Source organism: Narcine bancroftii, chromosome 1 (assembly GCF_036971445.1).
Source record: "Narcine bancroftii isolate sNarBan1 chromosome 1, sNarBan1.hap1, whole genome shotgun sequence".
Classification (NCBI taxonomy): domain Eukaryota; kingdom Metazoa; phylum Chordata; class Chondrichthyes; order Torpediniformes; family Narcinidae; genus Narcine; species Narcine bancroftii.
In genome coordinates this window covers 192953209-192981135 of record NC_091469.1, presented here as the reverse complement: position 1 = coordinate 192981135, position 27927 = coordinate 192953209, and the positions used below count along the sequence as shown (strand labels likewise).

Here is a 27927-nt window from a genome sequence, read left to right as displayed (position 1 = left end):
ACCAAATAGGTTTCCCTCAGGTCAAGCAAAGGGTGAACTTGAGCTACCTACTCCTGAAAGAAGAGAAAACATGCAGATATTGTTGAAAATTTTCAATAAATATTTAGTTCGGCCCTCGACTTAGTCCAAGTTTTTAATTTGGCCCTCCGTGAATTTGAGTTTGACACCCTTGGCCTAGGAGATCACAGGCAAAACTCATCCCACTGTAGAGAACATCGACATGAAATGTTGCCATCAGAGAGCAGCAGCAATGATCAAAGATCCACACCAGCCACAATGTACTCTGTTCTCGCATCAGGAAGGAGGTACAGGTGCCACAGGGTTCGAACCTCCAGATTCAGGAATAGTTAATACCCTTAGTATCAGACTCCTGAACAACACTCATTCAGAAACTCATTAAGGACTCTTTCTTTGCTCAATATTTATTACTGAATATTTATATTTCTGTATTTGTGCAGTCAGTTTATAGTCCTTTGAGAACAATTTACAGTTGCTGGTAATTAGAAATTGGGCGTGGCCAGCAGAAAAAGAACTTCAAGGTTGTATGTGATGTCATGTATGTACTCTGACAATAAATTGGAACTTGAATTCTCAATGTGCATGGATTCACACTGTGCCACTTGGACACCTACCTTGTGTCAAATTTTTACACTTGCTCATTGATGAGGAAAAATTGCCCACAAATCCAGAATTTGATATAGTAAATGAGCAATGAGTAGATTGGAAATGCTTCTTTAAAAATCCAAAGCTAATTTTTACACATCTGATACTTGAACTTTGTGACCATGGTTGAACTCAAGATGTTGGTTTGTTTTTATCCTGCTTGCATCAGTTACCTCTCCACCCTTATCTGGTTGAAACAATTTGTCTTTGACATGATTTCTCCAACCATCAGTAGTGTCTTTGGCATTCCTGTGTATTGATTTGTAAGAAATGAATGATTGAAAATGGTGTTTAGTTGGACTTTGGAATTACTGGTATGTTTGTCCAGCCATAAAGTAACACACAAGTGTTTCATTGTGGTGTTGTCCAGTCAGTCCTGTGATGTGTAAGCAGCTCTGAAAGTTTAGCCAGTCAGAAGGAGAAATTAACCAGGAAATTGGTTAAGGGAGAGAGCAGAGGACAAAAAAAATTGGGTGGGGATGTTGGAGAACGACATACAGATGAAGCCCCACCCCCAAAATTTTAATCTGTGGGTGCAAGATTAATTTTGAGAGAACAGTGTCCCAAAATTCCTTGAAATGATTCATTGTGCAAGGTCCAACCTTTGGGGAAAAAAATATAGTGCATTTAATTTATAATGAAACAAGTGCACAAGTAGAATAATGACTGATGAATGTGAATGCAGATGTTCAGATTGACAGTTTACAAGATTAATGCAGGAACAATCAAGTTTCATTAATTCTACCTCTTGTTCACAATTAATTTAATTTAGTCCATTTCTTTCATTATAATTGTTCAGTTGAATAACAACAGCTCATACTGATTTTTTTGAGCTTGGAGGTTATACTTTAATTATTTCTGTAATATCCAATATCTTCAGTCATGGAAAAATTAAGTTTGTGCCATATTGTATATATTGCTATATTTGACGGCATAAAAGACCTAATTTTTTCCCCAAAAATTGGCTCAAAAATATCCCCAGGTCTTGTATAAGAAGTTGAAATGAGGGTGATAATGGTGAGTAATGCTGTCAGTGATCATTGTTGCTGCATAGCTCAGTATCAGGGTGGGAGGGATTCCCTGCTGTCTGCTTGTCATTGCCACGATGGCCACTGATCAGGTCGCTGGCTACTTGCCCAGCTTCAAGAAGCTTGCGGAGGTGCTGCAGCTGTCCAGGAAGCAGGCTTGCAGCTTCACTCGCCACCTTCCCTTAGGTGGACCATGCTTTCTGGAGCTGCTACTGACTTTCCCCAATGAGAAGGCTGACCACGGTAGCCCCCACCAGCAGTGCAAGAAGTGCAGGAGGAACCTGGGTCTCTGCGGCCTGCCAAGGAGAAGCTGTACAGCAAAGTGAATGAAAACTGAATTAAAAGCATTCTGCTTACCCATAAGTACACTAAAAAAATTCTTAATTATTCCCTGCTGAAATATGGGGGGCTCTTGTATGCCCATGGGTCTTGTATGCTGTAAAATATGGTAATCCTTGTTAATTTCAGAGCACAGTACATTTTGAATGCTTTTTTTCACAAGTTTCATGTTTTCTAATCAGAATATTATTTGCGGCTCTTCTAACATTACATAGCATCTTGTTGGTTAATCCCAGTGTTGCATCAGATATTTATGTAGAAATTTCTCCCAGTGGTTTTGCCAAGCAAATGATTTTAGCCTTGAAGAGTTGGAAATTCTCTTAAAGTTCAACCTGTTGCCTGTGCTGTTAGGTAGCATAATTTTAATCAGGATTAGCAGCAAATGAAAATGAAAAGTGAGTAAGTGTTGTTTAAATCAAAATCTAGGCAGTACAGAATGAGAATTGGCATGATATCTTGAACCAAAGTTCGAGTTCTATTTTTGTAGAATCCGAAACTAGAGGCAGTGTTAAACCAACAATACAATTAGTTTTTTTCGGTGCCAATTTCTCCGGGATTAGAGGCAGAGTTTAACAATAGTACTTGTGTTATTGTAATATATTTATACTCAGATATGTCCCCATCACTAATTGAACAAGGATCTTTTCAGTCATATTCATCTTTTGAGATTCTTCTTTGTAATTCCTCCAATTGTTGCTAATTTCTGTTTGACTATATTTTAGATCTGGTGAAAGAAATGCCTGTCTTCATTCTTATTTTGAGAAGTGCCTTTATAGAATTTTCTTGTTCTTCATGCCTTCTTTCAACATGTAATGTTGAAATTTGGGTGATCTTTAAGGAAGTGTTTCAGGTGCAGGCTAGATATGTCAACATCAAATGAGATTTGAATACATCAATTTCAGATACCACTTGGGAGAACATGCTTGATCTGATTAATAATACCTTATTTTGTTCACGACATTGTTTAAATTTATACATAATCTAACTTTCGATATGTGTATTTTATCTAGTTTTTATCCTGATGTTGATCCACTATGTGACAAATGTAAAATATTTGAAGCCTCTGATTCATATGTTTTGGGAGTGTCCAGAACTACAAGAACATTGTGAACAATTCTTTAAAACTCTATCACTGATTCTTAGGACTAAATTAGAACTGTGTCCTTTTATTGCTTTGTTTGGTTCTTCTCGTGAAGAGAGGATTCCCTTGAGTTCAACTCAAAAAGGAATAGTAGCTTTTACTTAATTGATGGCCAGACGAACAATTTTGATAAAATGGAAAGACAGCATAACACCAATTGGTATGCATTGGTTACAGGACGTTGTATCTTGCTTGAGTTTGGAGTAAATTAGATATAATGTTAAAGAGATAAAGATGAATTTGACAAGATATGGGGCCTATTCATGGCCTATTAACATAATTTTATTACTTGGGCAGGAAGTTTTCTGTCTGATGTCCGAGAGCCAATACTCGATTCTTTACAATTTATTTGCTGGTGTCTGTGTTTAGTGGGAGGGGTTAGATTAGTGTGGGGGATTTTTTTCTTCCTTTTTTGCCTCTTGTTTTTTTGGGGTTTTTTTCTACAGAAGAGATTGGTCTATTTAGATAATCATTATGCACATCTCAATATAGATGATTCATATTCTCTATTGCATTATATAAAACCTATATAATTGATTAATATCTAAGCAATATAGACAAGTGATATTTCTCTTTATCAAATTAATTAAAATATTTTAAAAAGAAAAAATATGTCAACACCAGTCATAATCTTCTACACTCCCATCAAATCCTTCTTCAATTATCTTTTCTCGCTGGAGGGCAACCCTAGGTTCTCTGACCTAACTTTGTAGTAAATTTCCCCATTCCCAGAATTATATAGGCAAATTTGCTCTGTACCCTATAGAACACGATATAGTATTCCATATTTGGCCTAAAGCTTTAATCTCCTAGTTTTTCATCAGCTCTATTTTCAAACGCAAGATGCCTAATCAAGGGTTCAGAATAAAACATTGACCACTTCTACCAATGGCTGTATGACTTGCTGGGTTCCTCCAGCAATTATTTGTTTGCTTAAGATCCCATATGCTTTGCTAGTGTGACAGATTGTTGTTTTTGTATTGTATAGAGATATGTTTTTGGGAGATAAATTGGGGACGGTCACATACAATCGCTTTAAAACAGATCTTATTTAAAATACTGGAGCTCTGCTCATGCTAGACATTTCGGCACCAAGAGCCTTTGTAAAAACTTTGGAGAGTGCCCAAGAGACATCACTAATGGATTGTTGCTTACAAAAAGGTAACGGATGAAAGAACTTGTCAGCCGCAGGCTGTCTGGAGTGGAACTTGCTGTTCTAAGAGCGTTATGTGGTTTTGCATGCAGAGTTTTTCTCACAGAAAGGGAGAGAGAGAGATCCATTTTGCAGTCAGCAGCAGCAGCTGGGACTGGAACAGGACAAGCTGGAAAGCTTGTGGAAAAACCCCATTTGGAAGACAGGTTGAGACTGTTTAGTTCAGCCTGGTCAAAGCCTTTGTGGTTCATGCAAGAAGAGAGGACTGGCTGCCTAATGTTTCACTTGAAATAAGAGAAACAAAAAAGAACTCTGTGTGACATGAAAGAAAGAGGCTATCATCTGGAAAACCCTGATGGGGCAAGTTTCTTCGGCAAGACACTGAAGTGGTTGATTAAAAGGAATCAGTTGTGGGTGTTCAGAAACAACCAATCTCTCTCTGAAAACTGACAAGAACCTTCCTGAGCGGTAACCATTTACCTTTCAAGCACCAAAGCCTGGTGAACTTCATGAATGTTGGATTCTGTGCACACTATAAGAATAGCCTGCAACCAGTAGACTTGGAGGAATGAAAAGTGAGATTGGACTATGAATCAAAGAACTTTCCCGAACTAACACACATTACATACATGTGCGCTTAGAATTAGAAGGGAGTTAAGTTAATAGTGATAAAGTTAAAGTTTGATCTTGTTTTCATGTTTAAAGATAATTAAAAGCAACTTTTGTGTCTTGATGAATATCTATTGCTGCTGGGTTTATGGGTCCGGCACTTTAAATAAAAAGTCTCACTCCAGTCTGTCAAATGCCTTCTCTGCATCTAGGGCCCAGACCCCTCTCATTTCTACTTTGTGCCAGGTGTAATACACTCAACAGTTAACGATGTTATCTGCTGCCTGTCTTTATGGTACAAAGCCAGCTTGATCTTTATTTGCTAGTTTTGGCAAATACTTGGCCAATCTATTTGCCAGGGCTTTGGCTATTATCTTTTATAGTCCGTGTTTAATAATGAAATTGGCCTATAAGAAGATGGCAACAATGGATCTTTGTCTTTCTTTCGGAATGTCTTAATAATTGCCATTGAAAAAGAATCTGGGAGCATATGGGTCTCCATTGCCTGACCTACCACCTCCATATAAACCCATCCTCCCCGGAGACCTGTTAGTTTGTAGTGAGTTCAGACCTTTCTCTATCTCGCCTTCTGTGAAGGGACCATCTAAGTCTTCCTGCTCTTCGAAGTCCAAATTTGGCAGCTCTATTTTGTTCAAGAACTTGCCAATTTTGACCATCCTTCCCACCTTCATAATATTCTCAGAAGGTATCATTAATTTCCTTTGGTTTATAGGAGACCCTATCTTTCCCAGCTTGCACTGCACTGATTGTTCTCGAGGCCTGCTCTATCCTCAACTTCCAAGCTAGGATTCTCTTCCTCCAATTCATAATATTTTTGTTTTGATCGCAATATGGCTTTTTCCATACTGTATGTTTGAAGCGTGTTATATTTCAGATTTATATTTGTAATAGCCCTGTATTGATCTTTTGAACCCAATCTTTGGAAGTCCTTTTTCAAATGGGCAATTTCTTGCTCTAATTCATTCACCTCCTTCTCGTATTCTTTCCTTACTGTTCTAGTGTCCCATAGGAGGAATTTATCTGGAGAAGAGGTGAGAGTTGGCCTCACAGAACATACCTATTTGTGCTCTTATAAAATGACAAAACTCTAGTTTCCTCAACAGCAATGGATTAAGACGCCATCTATAAACTGTGTCCTGTTTTGCATTTCAACCATTATTACCAAGGGCAAATTATCTGAGAGATGTCTTTCCATGTACGAGAGTAGGAGTCGTGCTGCCTTGAGTAGAAGGAATAATCCCTCACCCTTGGATGCTTCCGCCTCCATATATCAATCAAATTCAGCTCCTTCATACCCTCCATGGTTGCTCTTGCTGCCTCTGTTTTTGTTATTTTCCTTGTTGACTTATCCAAGACAGGATCCAGACAAAAATTAGTCTCCCCAACTAAAATGTTCTCCTTTCCTCTGCCAATCTCAGGAAAATATCCTGCATAAATTTTTCATCATCGAAGTTGGGAGTGTATACATTTATTAAGGACCAGGATTCAGTGTATATCTGACAGTGCACCAGTATAAATCTACCTGCTTTGCCTGAAGTCATGCCCTGCACTCTCACCAGAACACTTTTCCCTACCAACATTGCAATCCACTTTGGCTTCATACTGAATGAGGAGGTTATTACCTGGCCCACTCACCCTCTTTAATTTTTGATGCTCTTGATTCGTAAAGTGGGTTTCCTAGAGGAAAGCCAGGTCTGCAACCATTTTCTTAATGTGTGCCAAGACCCTTTTTCTCTTAACAGCTTCATTTAGACCATTAACATTAAAGCTAACACACTTTATGCTCTCAGTTATTGCCCCTAGAGTAATCATATAGTAGTCCTTCTGCACCTTGGCTGCTCAAAATTCCCATCCCAACCCACCAATCATTCTCGGCCAATCACCTCCAGCCATCAGGCCTGAGACAAACCCTGGAATAAAAAAAAAGAGGACTTAGAAGTTCAACTAAAGAGAAACAAAAAGGCACATAATCAATAAAAACAATAATGAAACAACCGGTTAATCCCAAACAATTCCCCCATCCCAGCCCATATTCCATCCCTCACCCTCCTTTCCCTCCTTTGGTGGCCATTACCATCCCTCTCAATATAATGTTGTGTACCCCACAGTGATACTCCTCCTCTCCTCTCCTCTCCCCCTTGAGCACCCCAGATATCATTTTTTCTTTTATCCCCCTTGTCATTTTGTATATTTACTTTTTTCATTTTTCCCTTTTCTCTTTCCATAAGCCCAATAATAACATATAATTGTGCCAAAATACTGTAATTATTTACCACAGTTTCTTAGCTTGCCAGTTTATTCCCCATTTTTACTATAACTTCTTTTTCCCCCAAGGACCAGTAACTTATCGGCCAATTAGCTTGACGTCTGTAGTTGGAAAAATGCTTGAAGCCGTCATTAAAGATGAAATAGTGAAACTTTTGGAGCATAAGGGTTCAATCGGGCAGATGCAGCATGGTTTTAGAAAGGGAAGATCTTGTTGACAAACTTGTTCGGATTCTTTGAGGATTTAATGGGTGCAGTGGATAGAGGGGAACAGGTTGATGTTGTATATTTGGATTTCCAGAAAGCGTTTGATAAGGTGCCGCACAAGAGACTTATCAGTAATTACAGGAAAATGGTGTCCGGGGAAGTATATTGGCCTGGATTGAAAATTGGTTGTCTGACAGGAGGCAGAGAGTCGGGATAAATGGGAGTTTTTTCAGATTGGCAGAGAGTGGTGAGTGGGGTGCCGCAGGGGTCAGTGTTAGTCCCACAACTGTTCATCATTTACATTGATGACTTGGAGGAGGGGATAAAATGTGATGACACCAAATTGAGTGGAAGAGCAAATTGTAATGAGGATGTGGAGAGTCTGCAGAGGGATATAGTTAAGCTGGATGAGTGGGCAAAGGTCTGGCAGATGGAGTACAATGTTAGTAAGTGTGAGGTTATCCACTTTGGCAAGAAAAATAAGAGCTGAATATTATTTAAAGGGTGAAAAACTACAGCATGCTGTTGTGCAGAGGGACTTGGGAGTGCTTGTGCATGAATCGCAAAAAGTTAGGTTGCAGGTGCAGCAGGTTAAGAAGGCAAATGGAATGTTGGCCTTCATCGCTAGAGGAATTGAATTCAGAAGTAGGGAGGTAATGTTGCAACTGTATAAGGTACTGGTGAAACCGCACCTGGTCTCCATATTTGAGAAAGGATATACTGGCTTTGGAGACGGTCCAGAGGAGGTTTACTAGGTTGGTCCCTGGGATGAAGGGGTTGACTTATAATGAAAGATTAAATCGTCTAGGATTGTATTCGCTCAAGTTCAGAAGAATGAGAGGAGATCTTATAGAAACATATAGGGTTATGAAGGGTATGGATAGGATAGATGTAGGAAGGTTTTTTGAGCTGGCCGGAGAAACTAAAATGAGAGGACACCGTCTCAAGATTCGGGGGAGTAGATTTAGGACAGAGATGAGGAAAAATAGTTTTTCCCAGAGAGTAGTGAATGTTTGGAATTCTCTAACCAGGGAAGTGGTTGAGGCTGCCTCATTAAACATATTTAAAATTAGGTTAGATAAATTTTTACATGATAGAGGAATTAGGGGATATGGGGAGAAGGCAGGTAGGTGGAGTTAGGTCATAAATTAGATCAGCCATGATTGTATTGAATGGCGGAGCAGGCTCGATGGGCCATTTTTGGCCTACTCCTGTTCCTTCTTGTTGGTGAATTGTCGAGCCTTTCCCAGCTCACCCCCCCCCCCCCCCGGCATTACTATTTTCAGGGTGGCGGGGTACCACAACACACATTCATAACCTTTTTGCTTTATCAGCCTTTTGACCAGTTCAAACTCTTTCCTTGACTTTAAAAATGTTGGACTAATATCAGGGTTTGAAAAAAAGACTTTACTTCCTTCAATTTCCATCGGGCTCTCCCTCTTTTTCACACTGGTTGCTGCTGCTCTTAAAATCTCTCTGTTTTAAGTTGGAACCTTGTGGAAGACAGGGTTGAATTACAGTAACTAGAATAGGTGCAGTTATGTGTTGCTCTTAATGAAAGGGTCAGAGAATAAGTAAATTTCAAAAGAGAAGCTTATTTCTGACTGTGTCTAAGATAAAGAGGCAGCTTCATTGTTTTGGAAAACATTCCAAAGTCCTCATTCAAAAGAAAATTTGACCTCTTGGAAAGAAAGGACGTATTATCCTATTCACAGGAGATTACATTTGTGGGCCAGAAGATGGTCACTTTTGTTTGAAGAATATCTCTGAAGGACAACTCATTGAAAGAATTGTGAGTTTAAAGAGGCCTGCAGATATGATGTTCAAAAGCGCTTTATAATTATTTCTGAATTGAAAATTTAAGACGTTCAAGCAAGACTAAAATGATGCTGAAGTTTTAAAATGAACTTTTCAGAGTGGGACTTTGAAACACACACACACATTCACAATTGCACCTAGTGGGATTAAATTAGAGTTAAGTTTAGAGATAAGTAAGAAATGCTATGTTATTCATAGTTTAATAGTTCATTGTGTTGCACTGTCTGATTAGATATCACCTCTGCAATTTCTGATCTATGCTAATTCCTGGTTAAGAATTTTAAAACGTAGGAAATGCTTAACGTTGTTTTCAAAACCATGTTGATGTTACTCCTAAAATCTGCAATCGCCAATCCTTGATGCCTCAGTTCACAATGCATACTAAATTCAGTCACTTATGTGGGCAGTGATCACACCTTGAGCTGACGAGATCTCAATCAAAAGTGGAACAAGAAAATCTGCAGATCCTGGGGTTGAGTGGAATACACAAATGTGCTGGAGAAAAAAAAACCTCAGAAGGTAACATTCATAGGGAGTAAGAAGGGAGCCTGATAGCTGTTGGAAAGAATCTGTCCTTGAATTTACAGATGCTGGTCTTCAGGTTTCAGTACTTTCTATCTGAAGGAAGCAGGGAGAAGAGGTCCAGTGATCATAATGCCATTAGTTTAAGTTAATAATGGAGAAGGATAGGTCTGGGTCTCAGGTTGAGATTCTAAATTGGAGAAAGGCTAATTTTGAGGAAGCTAGAAAGGATCCAGAATGCATGAATTGGGTTATGGCAAGAATGTGTGAAGTAAGTGGAGGACCTACAAAGGTGAAATATTGAGAGTACGAAGTTTGTATGTTCCGGTCAGGATTGAAAACAAGGTTAGCTGGCATAGGGAACCTTGGTTTTCAAGGGATAGTGGGGATCTGGTTCAGAAGAAATGAGAGGTGTAGCAGATGTAGGTAACATGGAGCAAATGAGGTACTTGAGGAATTTTTTTAAAAAAATGTGAAATAAATTAGGAAGGCAAAAAGAGACGAGGTTACTTTGGCAGACAATGTGAAGGAAAATCCTAATGGTTTCTACAGGTATATTAAGAGCAAAATGATAGTAAGGGACAAAATTGATCCCCTTGAAGATCAGAGTGGTAATTTTTGTATGGAGCCAAAAGAGATGGGGGAAGATCTTAATTTTCTTTTCATCAGTACTCACTCAGGAAACAGGCACACAGAGTTATGGGAAGTAAGAAAAACAAGCAGTGAGGTCCTGGAACCTATCCAGATTAAAGAGGAAGAAGTGTTTGCTGTCTTAAAGTAAACCCTGATGGATATATCGCTGGGGCCTGACATGATATTCCCTCAGACTTTGAGGGAAGCTAGTGTAGAAATTGTAGGGGCTCTGGCAGAAATACTTAAAATGTCCTTGGCCACGGGTGAGGTGCTGGAGGATTGGAGGGGCAGCTCATGTTCCATTGTTTAAAAAAGGGTCCAAAAGTAACCCTGGAAATTATAGGCTGGTGAGCCTGTCGTCAGTAGTAGATTAATTATTGGAAGGTCTCCTAAGAGATCGGATATACAATTATTTGGATAGACAGAAACTGATGAGGTATAGTCAACATGGGTTTGTGCATAGTAGGTCATGTTTAACTGATCTTGGAGTTTTTCGAGGAGATTACCAGCAAAGTTACGAAGGAAAGGCTGTAAATGTTGTTTACACGGACTTCAATAAGGCCTTTGACAAGGTCTCACATTGGAGGTTAGTCAGGAAGGTTCTGGCATTAGGTATTCATCGTGAAGTAGTGAAATGGATTCAACAATGACTGGATAGGAGAAACCAGAGAGTAGTGGTGGATGATTGCTTCTCAGATTCTTGGCCTGTGACTAGTGGTTCTGGGACCATTGTTGGTGGTCATCTATATCAATGATCTGGATGATAATATGGTAAATTGGAGCAGCAAGTTTGCAGATGATGCTAGGATTGGAGGCGTTGTGGATAGTGAAGAAGGTTTTCAAAATTTGCAGAGGGATCAACACCAGCTAGAAAAAGGGGCAGACCAAGTATTGGGTGTTGCATTTTGGAAGGACAAACCAAGAAAGGACATGCACAGTGGTAAGGCAGTGAGGAGTGCGGTAAAACAGAGGGACCAGGTGGATAGGGTTGTAAAGAGAGATTTTGGAATATTGACCTTCATAAATCAAAGTATTGAGCATAGGAGCTGGGATGTTTTGGTAAAAACTTTTTGAATATGTAAAAGATTTTTCCATACATGTAATTGGTTAATGTACAATAAAATGAGTGCTTAAATTGAAGAAATTTTCATTTATTACATAATGGTTATATCCCCTTCCCCCTTCTCTCCCTCTCCAAACCCCTCACACCCCATAAATTATATATATATAAAGAAAGAAGAAAAAGATAAAGAAACAGTATCGTATCATTGATTGCCCAGAGCATTGCTCTCCAACATACTGGAATTTAGCAGATTTTATCTGATCATGTTCCATTTAAGGAAGAAGGTTAACACTGGTCTTAAGAGGCTAGAAGAACATTTCTACATATTTATACCTAAAAATCATGTGTATAGGCTCCAAATTTGCCAAAATATAGGATATTTGTTTCTCAAATTGTATGTATTTTTCTATAAAGGAATATAGCTTTGAATTTCTGCATTCCATCATCCCATATCTTAGTATGAGTCTGATTTCCAAGTCATTGTACATGTTATAGTGAAGTTGTATATGACATTGGTGTGTGCAGATTTGGCCACCTAACTACAGGAAGGATATCAATAAGATAGAAAGAGAGCAGAGAAGATTTACTAGGATGTTGCCCAGACTTCAGGAACTGAGTTACAGGGAAAGGTTCAACAGGTTAGGACTTTATTCTGAGGAGTGCAGAAAAATTAGGGGAGATTTGACAGAGGTATTTATAATTGAGGTGTATAGTCAGAGTAAAGGTAGATAGGCTTTTTCCACTGAGGGTAGGTGAGATGCAAACCAGAGGACATGGTTTACGAGTGAAAAGGGAAAAGTTTAGGGGAAATGTGACAGGCAACTTCTTGACACAGAGTTATGGGAGTGCAGTATGAGCTTCCAGCTGAATTGGTGAATTCAGGCTCAATTTTAACATTTAAGAAGAATTTGATAGGTATGTGGATGGGGGAGGTATGGATACTGTGGACTGGGTGCAGGTGAGTGGGAATTGGAGGGGGAAAATGGTTTGGCACAGACAAGAAGGGCCAAAGGGGCCTGTTTCATGGTTCTGAGAAGTTGTGACTATCTTTTGATGTTGACTGCCTTCTTGAGGTAGCGCTTCGCATAGATGTCCTTCAGTGGATTGGATGTTGGGCCTGTGATGGACTTTGTAATGTTTGATATTTCTTCAGCCTTCTGCATTCCTGGGCACTTGAATTACCAAGCCAGGTAATTGGAACCAGTCAGTATACTTTCCACAGTACACCTGTAGAAGTTAGCTAACATGCCAAATTTCCTCAGACTTCTTAGAAAATCGAGGTATTGGTGTGCCTTCTTCACAGCTGCCTTGATGTGCTGGCTCTAGAAGAGGTCAACTGACATGTCAACTCGCTGTCCACTGCCATCCTCTCACTGAAAACTAGTGCGAGGTTCCTTGGCCTCTTCGTAAAATTCACAGTAGCTCTTTGTTCCTGTTGATGTCGAGATCAAAATTCTCTGATGCCACCTAAATAGATGGTCAGTCTCCATCCTGTATTCTGACTCATCATATCACATCCCTTTTCCAATAACTGTGGTGTAATTTGCAAATTTGTAGATTGTATTGAATCTATAGGTGCCACAGACTTTCACCACCAAGTTCAGAAACAGTTGCTATCCCTCCACATCTGTCTCCTCAACAATAAACTCAATCAGGGACTCATTTAAGGACTCTTATTTTTGCACTTTATTGATTTTTTTTTTCCATTCTCTATTGCACATTTGAGTTTGTTTACATTTCTTTGTTTACACGTGTATGTTATGTACATTATTTTTGTACTACCAATAAGTGGCAATTCTGCCATGCCCACAGGAAAAGAAATTTCAGAGTTGTATGTGATTTCATGTATGTACTCTGACAATAAATCTGAAATCAGCAGAACTTAGCTACACAATCATGGGTGCATAAGGGATACAGCAGGGGCTAAACATAGCTCTGAGAATGTTAATTTTTATACAGATATTTTACATATGAAATTTCATTTAAAATTGAATGCTGTTATAAATTTACTCTTCAAATGGTGTTTGTTAATATTTCATCTGACAGGTACAAAGGTTTTATTAAAGATTGCCCCAGTGGGCAACTTGACGCAGCAGGCTTCCAGAAAATCTATAAGCAGTTTTTTCCCTGTGGAGACCCCACGAAATTTGCTAAGTTTGTCTTCGATGTCTTTGATGAAAATAAAGTGAGTTGCTTGCTTTAACATTTTTATTTCCTTCACTATAATGAATAAATTTAACAGATTGTCAAGATAGAAAGTGAAGATCATAGTTGTTGAAGGAATATTCAGTTGGCATTGGCTTGTGAATTGATACCTTGTGAGAATACAGTTGTAATAGGGCAGGGCTAATAATAACTATATACGCATGTAATGGAAAACCCTGTCAATGATTCTTCCCTTCTTTGACTTCCACACCCATCTTTCGCATGATAGGTGATAACTCGTCCACAAATTCCCAAAGATTCCTTCATGCATTCTTTTTTATTTTATCATGATGTTGAGAGTGTCCAAGGTTAGTGGAGCAGGCTCGTTCTTGCTTGTATTTTGAGGTCTGCTATTTCCTACACTTCAGATCCCCTCTCCTTTCAACTAAGCAAGTATAGGGTTTCCTTGACTTTTTTTTATCCCACTAGCCTCATTTACCTACCATCTTCAAGGAGATTCCATTACCAAACTTGTCTCTCACACCCATTCCTTTGTGACACCTTGGTTCACACTTTCATCTCAACCAATCACTCCCTTTCTCCATGCACTTCCTCATGCAACTACAGGATGATCAATACCTGTTTATTCCTTCCTTCCCACCATCTAGGGCTCAAACAGTCCTTCGAGGCAAAGCAATAATTCTCTTGCACCACTTCCAATTTAGTATTATTACATTTTAGGTTTACAAAGTGGTCTCCTCTAAACAAATAGTGGTCCTTTGCAGAAACACTTGTTCAGTTTGAGCATCTTCATCACCTGTCAAACTGTCAATCTGAACATCTACATTCTTCATTCAATTCCCATTGGTTGCTTTTATTTTCCCAGTAACACCACCTTGTCTTTCATCTGAGCATATTGGAGCCCTTGGTATTCAATTTTGATTCAAAATTTTGGAGATTTCCTATTTGTAAGAGATGAAAGGTCATCTCCCTGCATCATTAACTCTGCTTTTTTCACTCCATATGTATGATCTGATTTACATAGTATTTCCAGTATTTACTTTTATTTCTTATTTCCTGTGTTGTTTTCTCTCTGCTCTGCCTATTCATTCCACTCTATGGTAAACCTTCATAAAGATCAGCTGTGATCAACAACATTCATCACCATTTCTTGCATCAAGAGTACTTTTGTCACCTGAACAATTTTAGTCTCCACTCCGTCATAGAAATTATTTTTATTTTCTCCATCCTTCCTCTGCTCTGTAACTCAAAATATATTTGTTTTTCATGTATCCAATACTGGTGAAAGGTGATTGACTTGAAATTCTGCTTCTCTCTCCACAGAAGCTGCCTGACAAGCTGAGTATCTGCAGCATTTTCTGTTTTTTTTTTCCCCATAGTGCCATTGTTTCTCCATAGCTTAGAAAACTGGGGTGACACCTCATTCTTTGGCAAATGTTTTTCAAAATATAGATGGTCATTTCAGTGTTGTCTTTCACAACCTCTGAACTGCAAGCACTTTACATTCTGTTAGTTAAGTTTTGAAATTCTCATTTTGTTTGTTTAAAATAAATTGCAGTTACAAAGTAAAAGGAATAAAGGCAAGTTGCTCTGTGTGGTTACATCAGTTGTGGAAAGGATGTTAATCTAAAATTCTCCTCCTCTTATTTGAATACTGCCAGGAAATCTTAATTCAAAATGTAGTTTTCATTTGGGGAAAACAGAAATATCTGCCAAGATTGTGGTCAGGTCCTGCAATAGGACTTGAATCTATTGATTGAAATATAAAAGCTTTGCCACTGAGACATTGTTGAATACTAATATATTTTACATGAGAGTTGATGAAGATGCCTTGATTGGATTTTCAGGATGGAAAAATTGAATTCTCTGAGTTTATCCAAGCACTCTCGGTAACCTCTCGGGGGACTCTGGATGAGAAACTGCGATGTAAGTAGTAACTCAGTTGACTTGAAACTCACTTATCTACATTGCAGATGTGGGGAGATGCTGTGTAGTTTGGTTCCACCTGCAGGCAGGCCCTGGGTTAAGCATGTTCCATTACTTAGGTCTGTCTTTAACCCATTCGGAACCAGTACAAATGGTCCTTATTAACATCAGTTAGTCATATGTTTATCTTAGAATATATATAAGTATATATATTTTACCTTTATATGCATATAAAACACTTCCCAAAACACTCAAACATCTTATGCCCAATAATAGCACAGGGCACAATCATTTTAATTGCATTTTAAGGCCAAGCATTGGCCATTTTGCAGGCCAAACGATGGTCATTTTGTGGTGCATCATGATGGCGCAGGGTGCTTTTCCTCCCCCATCCTTCCTCTCCGCTGGGCTGCTCATCCCCTCACCCACCTGCTGCTTTCCCCAGGCCACATGTGGCGTAGCCTGACAGTGGATTTGTGTCACCTGCCACCTGACAATTGGGACAGCGAGCTAATGGAAAGTGAGCTCCACTCAAACTGGAGATGCACATAATTCCCCTTCTAGCCAGCTTGTCAGTTTGTAACTATGACTTGTTCGTAAATCAGATGGATGCCTATACTCAATTTTAAATGATAACCTGTAATCTGCATCACATAGGTAATTATTCTGGCTCATATGTTATTTTTGTGCCCACTGTTGTAGTGTAATTTGCTTTGCAAAGTTTACTTTGGAAATGTTTTGCAACTTTGTTCATCTTTTATCAATATCATTTTTGTATTCGTTGAATGATAGCATACTGCTCTAATTACATTTTTGCCCATCCTGAAATTGAGAGCAATTTGATACAATGGTGGTTTTCTCCATCATTCTCAGTGATCAGCTAGGCCAGACAGGGTGAGGTTAAGTTTCTTTTCCTAAAGAACAAGAGATCATCAGATAATAATCTAACAGTTTCTTAGATTTATTGATGCTCTGTTTTTAGTTTAAAATGTGCTTCTGTTCAGATTTTCAACATGTCATTTTGTGATTTGCATACATGTAATCTGGTTTATTGGTCTAAATCTCAGGGTTATTTGTCCATTTACTTATTATCTGGACACAACAGTGTGGATTTTAAAATTCAATGTATTATTCAGGTAGAAGCAGAGCTACCGGAAATAATAGCTCACCCAGCAATTTAAAATGCTCCAAATATATAACAAATTTGTCAGCCAAAATGTAGGTATATACTATTTATATGTTGTTTATTTGAATGAACATTCATATTCCATTACTATGTGCTATTAAAATAATCACCTTGTGGTGACCAATGCATTTGGTGTTCAGGCAAACTGGCTCAGATTGTAATGTGCACGCATGATCGGAGCAGCCTACACTGGGCAAGATGGCACCGGGCAACTTTCCCCCTCCCCTCAAGGAAAGGGCCTGCATGCATGAAGTACGAATAGCTGCCAGTCAATGACACAACTTCCGGTTTCCAGCAGCGCCTTTAAAACACTGTGAGCAAGCAATAAAACAGCGGGTTTTGGAATGAACCTGTCAAATGCCAGTCTCGTTGTTTGTTCCGTTGCGCGAACACTACATTGGTGACTCCAATGATCATGGATACAGCAGCAGTGAATGCCGTTGCATTAAAAGTTCCTACCTTCTGGACGCTGCAACCCAGCACTTCAGTCAAGTGGATGCACAGTTCCAGATCAGACAAATAACATCAGACTCCACAAAGTATTTCCACGTGGTGACCTTCTTGGACCAATAAACCGCTGCCTGGGTAGATGATTTCATCCATGTCCCACGAGAGGAAGGCAATATACAGTGCTGAAAGCGCTGCTGCTCAGCACCTTCGGACTCTCCAGACGCAAAAGAGCAGCCCGGCTGATGCACCTAGATCAGTGGTTCTCAACCTTTTTTGCCCTAGGCCCCACTTTAATTTTTCAAAAAAAATATGACCTACCATTAGCAGAAAAAAGTTGTATATTCAAAAAAAAGCTTCAATTAAATCATTTACTGCGTGTATTTCAATGCAATTAAGGTTGGGAATACACTGGAACACATATTTCATATTCAACTACTGCTTCAATATGTCAACTATCTCAAACACACATTCAAAATTTAGCTTGCTTGGTCTGATCATTTTGAATATATAACAGTGCAAGCTCCCTGAAACTGATTAATCAATATTTTATTATGTCTTACTATTGAAAAATGTAATAAAAGTAATGATCGAATCAAAGGAAGAATACACAGAGGGCATCAAAATTGCGCTAGCCTCGTGCTTTACTTTCTGGCATCCCCTTCAGGCTGGCGCCTGGGGCCGACCCTCCCCCCACCCCCATCAATACGCTAGTGCGCAAAGATATATTCAGATTCAGGTCTCACTCATTACTGAACTGAAAATGTAAAGGGGTATGGACCAAGAAATGATTGTTGAGATAATTTGGAATCCTCATATCCAATGAGATAATTTGGAATGCGGGTAGTCTTCTAGTCTTCTTGCGCGTAGGGGTGGGCCTTGAGTGATGATGTGGTGCCGCACCCCATGACAAGTCAGAAAAAATGTAATTAAAATGATAACCAAGGATAACAACAGTTAAAATAAGAGAAACGACAGGGAAACATCGGAAGCGCAAAAATATGTTATGAAAGTAAAAAGAACAAAATGATTTTACTTGGAAGTTACCACAATTTTGTTGTACTGACAGCGTTGCCAAGTCACATCTTTCACACTAAAATAAAAGTTTATTTTTTCAAACCAACTTTTTAATTATTTTCCAAAATATTCCTATGCCCCACTAAAATATTCTTATAAGCCCCATTCCCCACCAAATTATTCCCATGCCCCACCGGTGGGGGGCGTACACCTCACAGTCTGGGCGACAGGACCCCGTCAGCTTTAATGGATAAAATACTAATACTGGCAGAGGGACACAAGCCCTGTCTCATGTTCGAACAGACATTCCTCGAGCAAATGTCCAATGACATCTTGGTGGTGGTGGCAGACATCCCCTGGAAAACTAGGAGGGAGAATGAAGCTGCCGTCAGCCAGTTGTCCAGAACAAGGACCCCACAGTCACCCAAGTCCAGTGGGACACAGAAGTGCCAGCAACCCCAACGGAAGATGGAAATCACAGAGGACCCATGGTGCTTCTACCATCAGAGATGGGGTACAGAAGCCCACTGCTGCGACCACCCTGCACATTTCAGAGAAACGCCAGGGCCAGCCGCCGCTGATAGCTTCAGTGGCTGGCCACCCAGATAGTCTGCTGCATGTGTGGGACAAAAGGTCCCTTGTGGACATGGGGGCAAAAATCAGTGTCATTGCCACCCATCACACCAGAGACAAGAACCAGACAGGGTGGACCCACCTTGAGAGCCAGAAACAAGTTCCATACGGACCTACGGCAAATGCAAGGTCCAACTACAATTCGGCTCCAACACATGTTGGTTATTGTGGACAAACTGCTCCTTGGGGCAGACTTCCTTAGGGCCCATGGTTTGCTGGTTGACCTGAAGGATCCACACCAAAACCTTTCAAACTTCCCCTCTTGGGGAAGCCAAACTACCTGTACTGTACCTGGACTCAATTGTATCGTCCAGCGACAAGTACAGCAGGCTCCTTGCCAATTTCCCATCAGTACTCAAACCGCAGTTCATCTTGACTATGCTGAAACATGGCGTGTGGCACCACATCATCACTCAAGGGCCACCCCTACGTGCAAGGCCTAGAAGACTACCCGCAGACAAACTCTGTCTGGCCAAAGAGGAGTTCAGGTGCATGGAAGATCTCTGGATTGTCCGCAGGTCCGACAGCCCCGGACCTCACTGCTACACTGAATACAGCCAGGGGTTGATGGCCATGAGGGGACTATAGAAGGCTGAACGAAGCCACCATGCTGGACCGCTACCCCCTATCACACATCCAAGACTTTTTAGCTAATCTACATGGAGCCCGCATCTTCTCAAAAGTTGACCTGCTATGTGGCTACCATCAAATCCAAGTGCAGCCAAAGGACATGCAGAGAAACACTTTGATCACACCTTTTGGCCTGTTCGAGTTTCTGCAGATTCCTTTTGGGCTTTAAAAAATGCAGCACAGACTTTTCTGTGCCTAATGGATGCAATGGGCCGGGGTTTGGATTTCCTATTCATATACCTCAACGACATCCTGCTAACCAGCAGCAACCTTATCGAGCACTTATTCCACCTCTGCCAGCTATATAACCAACTGAGCAAGTTTGGACTGACCATTAACCTGGCCAAATGCTAGTTTGAGTGGGAGACCATCGATTTCCTGGGCCATAGGATCTCAAAGGATAGCGTGACTTCTCTGCCGAACAAGGTAGAAGCCATCCGACAGTTCAACAGGCCTACCACAGTCAAAGGGCTGCAGGAATTTTTGGGCATGGTAAACATCTACCACCACTTCCTCCCATCAGCAGCCAGCATCTTGCAACCACTGTTCACCCTTATAGACATCATTTGGATCCTGGAGCCCAAAGCAGCTTTCATCTAAATGAAGAGGCCTGGCAAACGCTGCCGTGCTAGTACACCCCAGGACCACTGTTCTACCTGGCAATCCTGCACTTCAGATACTTTCTGGAAGGCAGACTGTTTGCAGCTTTCACCAAGATTTCAGACCCCTGGTCAGCCCAGCAGAAGCAGCACCTTTCGTATATATCTGAGTTTACGACAGCGATACACATGTCGCCGATAAAGATGGAGTTGTAATGCAAGGTCTATCCAGGCCAACCATCCAAGCATTGGTACAGGGGCTCAACTATTCGGAGCTAGCAGGGACACAACGAGGAGACAGGAGCCCTCAGTTACAGGACCGCAGTCTCAGGGTGCAACAACAGGATGTACCCTTGGATCCAGGTGAGCAAACGCTCCTTTGCGAAACAGCCATGGGCCATCCTTGCCCCATTGTCCTGGCAGCCTGGAGATGGCATGTATTCGACTCCATGCACAGACTAGCACACCTCTCCATCCGAACCACAGTCCATATGATATCCAGTTGGTTTTTATGGCACGACCTCAAAAAAACAAATCAGCTACTAGGCTGGTCCTACTGCGAGGACGTACACTCAGTGTCAGACAGCCAAAGTCCAGAGGCACACTAAAGCACCCCCGCAGCAGTTCGAACCCACAACCCACAGATTCGACCACATCCACGTCGACATTGTAGGGCCACTGCCGGTATCACGGGCAGCATAGTACCTCACCATGGTGGACTGTTTCACCAGATGGCCAAAGGCAGTTCCCCTCACAGACGCGACCACTGAATCCTGCGCCAGGGCCCTAGTCACAACTTGGGTAGCACGTTTCGATGTCCCAGCCCACATCACATTTAACAGAGGGGTCCATCAAATCTGTGTGAGCTGCCATAGCCAGCTTTATTGAGGACCCAGATGCATCACACAACAACCTATCACCTGCAATCAAATGGCCTGGTGGAGCGCTCCCATAGACACTTGAAATCAGCACTTATGACCAGGCTGAAAGGCCCAAATTGGGTGGATGAGCTTCCCTGGGTCCGACTCAGCATCCTCACAGTGCCCAAACACCTACAAGATTTTTAAGCCGAACTGGTCTATGGAAACCCCCTTGGCAGTCCCTGGCAAGTTCCTACTGCTCCAAGGGGGCAAGAAGCAGACACCAAGTTCCACGAAAGGCTGGGTAACCTGGCACCCATCCCGACCTCCCAACATGGACGAACACAGACCTACATTCCCAGACAATTAAAGGACTCTTGAGTATGTCTTTAGGCACTTTCAGGTGGCCAGATATCCCGATGTAAAGCTACCTATTATACTCTTGTGTGGCTATCGGGAGGACACCTGATGAGGTGCGCCTATGAGGTGCACTTTGTATCCCTCCTCCGGGAGGGATAATTGCCGGAACACTGAAGTCCCCCTAAGCACCTGAATGCAGCCGCCTAAAAGCGGCTGCTAAAGGAATGACAGTCAGCTGGCGAGGCTTGACAGCCCCCCTCCCTGCTGCCCCTGCCTTCCGGCGCGGACTGTCAGCACTGGCCACGCTGGCCGCCTCAGCGCTGACAGCCCGCACCAGCAGTCCCAGTGCTGACATCCCGAAGGGACAGAAGCCGGAGTGCGTTCCGAGGCGCCTCACGTGCAGCCATCCCATTAAGGTGGCCAGCGCTGCGCTTTCAGTGCTGCCACCTGAACAACCATTCCACAGGTTTGAATCCGCTTCTGCAGGTGCATTCTTGGTGGAGAATGCACCTGAAAGCGGCTTGTGTTAGAAGGGCCGCACACTCGCCAGCACTGCAGCAGCCATATTAAGGGCCGTTTAGAGTCGTGATAAACAATGGGTCTACTTTTGTGTTGGACGTGGGAGGGTAAAGAGGAGGTGTTCACAATTGACCAATTAAAGCCAGCGCATATGGACCTGGAAAAGCCGGTCAAAGTGCAAGCACCCAAGCGTAGAGGTAGGCCACCCAAACAGAAGAAAGTACAAACTTTAGGTTGTGGGGGACGAGTTTGCCAGTTGTGGGGGAGGTTGTGTGGCAACCAACATGGTTGATGTTCAGGCGAACTGGCTCAGATTGTAACGCACACCCGGTCAGAGCAGCCTAAACCAAGATGAAGCTGGGCATCTTCCCCATTCCCTCAAGGAAAGGGGCCATATGTGTGAAGTATGAATAGCTGCCAGTCAGCAAAGCATCTTCCGGTTCCCAGCAGTGGGAACAGGGAGCGCCTTTAAAATGCTCAGTGAGCAAACAATAAAGCAGTGAGTTTTGGAACGAATCTGTTGATTGCTGGTCTCATTATTCGCTCCGTAGTGTGAACACTACAAACTTTTTATTATTGTTCCCTCATCCACAGTAATTCTTCCACAATTGTCCCTTCTGAGAATCTTGGAGAGCAGTTATCAACTTTGGTCAGTGTTGTTGAAACATGAATATGAGTATGATTAGAGAAGACCACAGCTTTCCTACATTCTGCCTGAGGGTATTGATTTGGAATATAAAATAATGGCTGACATGTTATTTTAGGGGCTTTCAAACTGTATGATCTAGACAACGATGGTTACATCACCAGGACTGAGATGCTAAATATCGTGGATGCTATTTATCAGATGGTGGTGAGTCATCCTAAAGATTAACCTGAAGAATACTTTTATTGCTCTAATTCCCCATTATTTTTAATTGATATAAGTCTATTTAGAAAGACACAAAGAAACACTAAGTTTTTTTGGAACTTTTTTTGTTTTTATTCCATAAATGTACATATCACAGTTTTCCATTTTCATGATAGATATTTATTAAAAAAAAATATAAAACTTTCTGACAAAGCAAAAAACAAAACACAACAAACCCTTTCCCGCACCCCCCCCCCCCACTTCACAGTATAAATCTGTACATCGTCAGGCTTACAGTTGGGTTTAAAAAAAGAATATCCTCATCTGTCTTCCATTATGCTGTCTGTAGAGGGGAGTACAGATTTCCAAGTACTCATAATTCATACCCACAGCTGAAGCTATTTTCACAAATTAAATTAGGAATTTGGTTATTTTTTAATTATTTCAATAAAATTGCCCAAAATATAAAACTCCGGGTCATCCACAAAAGCCACCCCTGTTATCCTTATTAGTATTTCAGTAATATCCTTCCAGAAAGGTCTCACCTTCACACACAGTCACATAGCACGTACAAATGTTCCTATTTCTATTCCACATCTAAAGCACATCTCGGATATTCCTGATTTTGATTTATGAAATTTCTGTGGTGTGAGGTATAATTGGTGTAGAAAATTATATTGTACTAATCCATATCTTGCATTTATAATTGACATCATACAAACATAGAAAATAGGTGTAGGAGTAGGCCATTTGGCCCTTCAAGCCTACACCACCATTCATTATGATCATGGCTGATCAGTACCCAGTTCCTGCCTTCTTCCCATACCCCCTAATCCCCTTGACCACAAGGGCCAAATCTAACCTACACTTAAATATTGACAGGGAACCGGCCTCAACTACTTCCTGTGGCAAAGAATTCCACACATTTACCACTCTCTGAGAGAAGAAATTTTTCCTCATCTCAGTCCTAAAAAAAATTTCCCCTTATCCTTAAACTATGGCCCCTGGTTCTGGTTTTTCCCAGCATTGGAAACAACCTTCCTGCGTCTACTCTGTCTAAACCCTTAAGAATTTTATGTTTCTATAAGATCCCCCCTCAATCTTCTAAATTCCAGAGGATACAAGCCTAGCCTATCCAACCTTTCATCATATGCGAGTTCCTCCATCCCCGTTATCAACCTAGTGAACCTTCTCTGCACCCCCTCCATGGCAAGGATGTCCTTCCTCAGATAAGAAAACCAAAACTGCACACAGTACTCCAGGTGTGGTCTCACCAAGGCCCTGTACAGCTGCAGCAGGATCTCCCTACTCCTGTACTCAAATCCTCTTCCTATGAATGCCAACATACCATTTGCCTGCCTGCTGCACCTGCATGCCCACTTTCAACGACTGATGCACAGCAACACCCAAGTCTCGCTGTATCTCCCCTTTTCCTAAACAGATACCATTTAAATAATAATCCTCTTTCCTGTTCTTACCTCCAAAGTGGATAACCTCGCATTTACCCACATTATACTGCATCTGCCACGTCCTGGCCCACTCACCTAACTTGTACAAATCACCCTGCACTCTCCTAGCATCCTCCACACATCTAACCCTGCCACCCAACTTCGTATTGTCTGCAAATTTCGAGATACTGCTATCTATTCCCACATCTAAGTCGTTGATATATATTGTAAACAACAGCGCCCCCAGCACTTAGCCCTGCGGTACCCCACTAGTCACTGGCTGCCATTCTGAAAAGAACCCATTTATTCCTACTCTTTGCTTCCTGTCCCTCAACCAATTCTCTATCCACCTTAATACCATACCTCCTATACCAAGCTCTTTAAGTTTATACGCTAGTCTTCTGTGCGGAACCTTATCAAACGCCTTACTAAAGTCCAGATATACCACATCCACTGGTTCTCCCCTATCCACTCTACTGGTTACATCCTCAAAAAACTCGATTAGATTCGTCAGACATGATTTCCCCTTCACAAAACCATGCTGACTCTGCGATGATGCCACTACTTCCCAAATGTACTGCAATTGCATCTTGAATAACCGATTCTAGCACCTTCCCTACTTTCGATGTCAGGCTAACTGGTCTGTAGTTTCCCAATTTTTCTCTTCCTCCCTTCTTAAAGAGTGGGGTTATGTTGGCCACCCTCCAATCCTCAGGAACTAATCCAGTATACAAAGAGGTTTGAAACATTATCACCAATGCATCCACTATTTCCTGGGTTACTTCCTTCAGCACTCTCAGATGCAGACTATCCGGCCCCGGGGATTTATCCGCCTTTAATCCCTGCAATTTAACTAATACAACTTCTCGACTTACAATTATTTCCTTTAGTCCCTCCGTCACAATAGATCCCCGATCCTCAATAATTTCCTGTAGATTAGTTTTGTCTTCCTTGGTGAAGACAGAACTAAAATAGTCATTCAAACAGTCTGCCATACCCTTGTTCCCCATGATCAACTTAACCTTTTCTGTCCTCAATGGACCCACATTTGTCTTAACTAACCTCTCTCTTAATGTATCTACAAAAGCTTTTACAGTCATTTTTTATGTTCCCTGCCACCTTCCTCTCATAATCCCTTTTACCTTTCCTAATTAATCCTTTTGTCCTCCTCTGCAGAATTCTGAATTTCTCCCAATCATCAGGGATATTATTCTTTTTGGCGAATTTGTAAGCTCCTTCTTTGGATTTGACATTCTCTTGGATCTCCCTTGTTAGCCACGGATGCGCTACCCTCCTCGATTTATTCTTTGTACAAACTGGGATGTACATTTTCTGCACTTGCTCCAAGCTATCCTTAAACGATTGCTATTGCATTTCTACCGTTAGTCCTTTAAGGTACCATTTGCCAATCTATTTTAGCCAATTCACATCTCATACAATCAAAGTTACCCCTCTTCAAGTTCAAAACCTTTGAATCTATATCAACTCTGTCACATTCCATCCTAATGAAGAATTCCACCATATTGTGGTCACTCTTGCCTTAGGGGTTCCTCACAACAAGATTTCTAATTAACCCTTCTCCATTACTCAATATCCAGTCTAGAATGGCTCATTCCCTTGTCAGTTCCTCAACATGCTGATTTAGAAAACAATCCCGCATACATTCTAAGAAATCCTCTTCAACCTTACCCTTACCAATTTGGTTCACCCAATCTACACGTAGATTAAAGTCACCCATTACAACTGCCGTCCCTTTGTTGCACGCATTACCAATTTCCTTCATGACTCCTTCACTAACCTCACTGCTACTGTTAGGCAGCCTGTACACTACTTCCAAACACCAATCAGACCAGCAGAGTAAAAAAAAAATTACATTTTTGCAAATTCTAAATCCGACTCTCATTTCTCTCGATTTCTGGTTTTTCACTTTTAATTTGGAGAGCAACGTACTTTTTAGATATAAATTTAGGTGTGTTCCCCAGTCAAATTGTTCATTCCATCTCACTAATTTCAGGTGGGACCAAATTTGGTCTCCATCTTTCTCTTAAGAACGGTCTTGGACTGGAGAAGCTACTCCATACTTATTAATTTATTGTTCAAAAGACTTGAGATCCTTCCCTATGACAATTATCAACATGTCTTTTTCCTTTGTCATACCATGAATCAATATTTTGTTACCCAGATTCATAAGTAGTTGCACATTTTTACCTAATGGCATGTTCAGTGATATACCTGCTTTTTTTTTTTGATGCATTCATTTATTCCTTGCTATATTCCAATCATATGTATTAATATAGGATTATATAGTTTTTTTGTATTGACTGAACATTCCACTTGTATATAAAGTCCTTTATTATCTCATCTTTTATTGAATTCAGTCCCATTCGAATCCACAAAGGGAGAATATTTTGTTTTTAAAAAAAAAATGATAGAAATCTTGCTTGTACTGATAGATAATACGACTTAAAATCCGGGAGTCTAAGTCCTCCCATTTTATAATCCCATGTTAACTTTTCCAGTGTAATTCTTGGTACTTTGTTATTCTATAGGAATTGTATTATACAATTATGTAATAATTTAAATAAATTTTAGTTAGTTCAAAAGGCAATGATTGAAAGAGATACTGTAGTTTTGGCATGAGCTTCATTTTTATACAATTTATCCTTCCTATTAATGCAATCGACAGATTTTTCCATTTCTGTAAATATTTCCTTTTTTTCTCTTAAAGGGATATAATTAAGCTTAAATAAAATCTGTACATTATTATGTCTTTATTCCTAAGTATTTAATTCCATCTTTCTTCCATTTAAATCTACTACCTTTTTGGTATCTTTCATAATCAAAGTTCTGCAATGGCTTTTATCTCACTTTTATCCACATTTATTTTATATCCTGATATTCTTCCATATTTTTCTAAAATTGTATGCAATCTTATCAGTGATTCACCTGGGTCAGACATGTGTAATACCACATCAGCAAATAAGCTAATTTTATGTTCTTCCTGACCAACTTTAAAGCCCTTAATATCTGGATCTCTTCTTATAATCGCCGTCAGGAGATGGTAAGTACAAATAATGCTGAAGGTAGAGGACACCCCTGACTACTCAATCTACTTAAGGGAAAAATAGATGACATTTGGTCATTGGTTATAATTTTAGCTTGTGGCTCATGGTAGTTTTTAACAAATTTATGAATTTTCTACCTACACCAAATTTTTCCAACGTTTTATATAAGAAAGACCATTCTAGTTGGTCGAATGCCTTTTCTGCATCTAAAGAAATAGTTATTTTTGGATTCAACCTTGATTTTGCCATATGTATTATAATGAATAATCTACCCAGACTATTTGAAGGGTGCCTTCCTTCAACAAACCCTACCTGATCTGAATGTATTAATTTTGGTAAATAATCACCCAATCTCTTAGTGCCCTTGCTAGAATTTTGTAATCTGCATTCATGATGAGGTTTTTAGTGGGTCTCTACCTTACTTCAGTAGCATTGTAATTATAGCAGTTGAAAATGTTTCCTGGAGGGTTTGGGTCTCCACCACCTGGTCTAATGCATCCATCAAAAGGGCATCAACAAATCTTTAAATTGTCTATAGAACTCGGGAGGGAACCCATTTTCCCCAGGGACTTGTTAGCTTGTAAAGTACCCAGAGCTTTCTCTATTTCTTCCCTTGCAAAAGATGCATCCAAGTTATTTTTTTCTCTCTCTCCTAGTTTAGGAAGTTCAACATTTGTTAAAAATTCTTCCATCTTGTTTTCATCTCCTACTAATTCTGATTTTATATAGTTTTATATAGTCTAAATGTAATATTATTTC

General features: G+C 40.5%; 1 protein-coding gene across 17 annotated transcripts in view; it reads left to right on the top strand.

Annotated features, from left to right (window-relative positions):
- LOC138736501 (neuronal calcium sensor 1) overlaps positions 1 to 27927 on the top strand; it is an 80166-nt gene that overhangs the window by 38204 nt on the left and 14035 nt on the right. For all 17 annotated transcript variants that reach the window (XR_011340367.1, XR_011340366.1, XR_011340365.1 and 14 more), the window contains 3 exons: positions 13509 to 13647; positions 15476 to 15554; positions 22570 to 22658. Coding sequence is in view for 5 of the 17 variants with exons in the window: in XM_069886163.1 (XP_069742264.1) it covers positions 13509 to 13647; positions 15476 to 15554; positions 22570 to 22658 (307 nt within the window). In the remaining 12 variants the exon portion in view is untranslated. The remainder of the gene's footprint in view (positions 1 to 13508; positions 13648 to 15475; positions 15555 to 22569; positions 22659 to 27927) is intronic.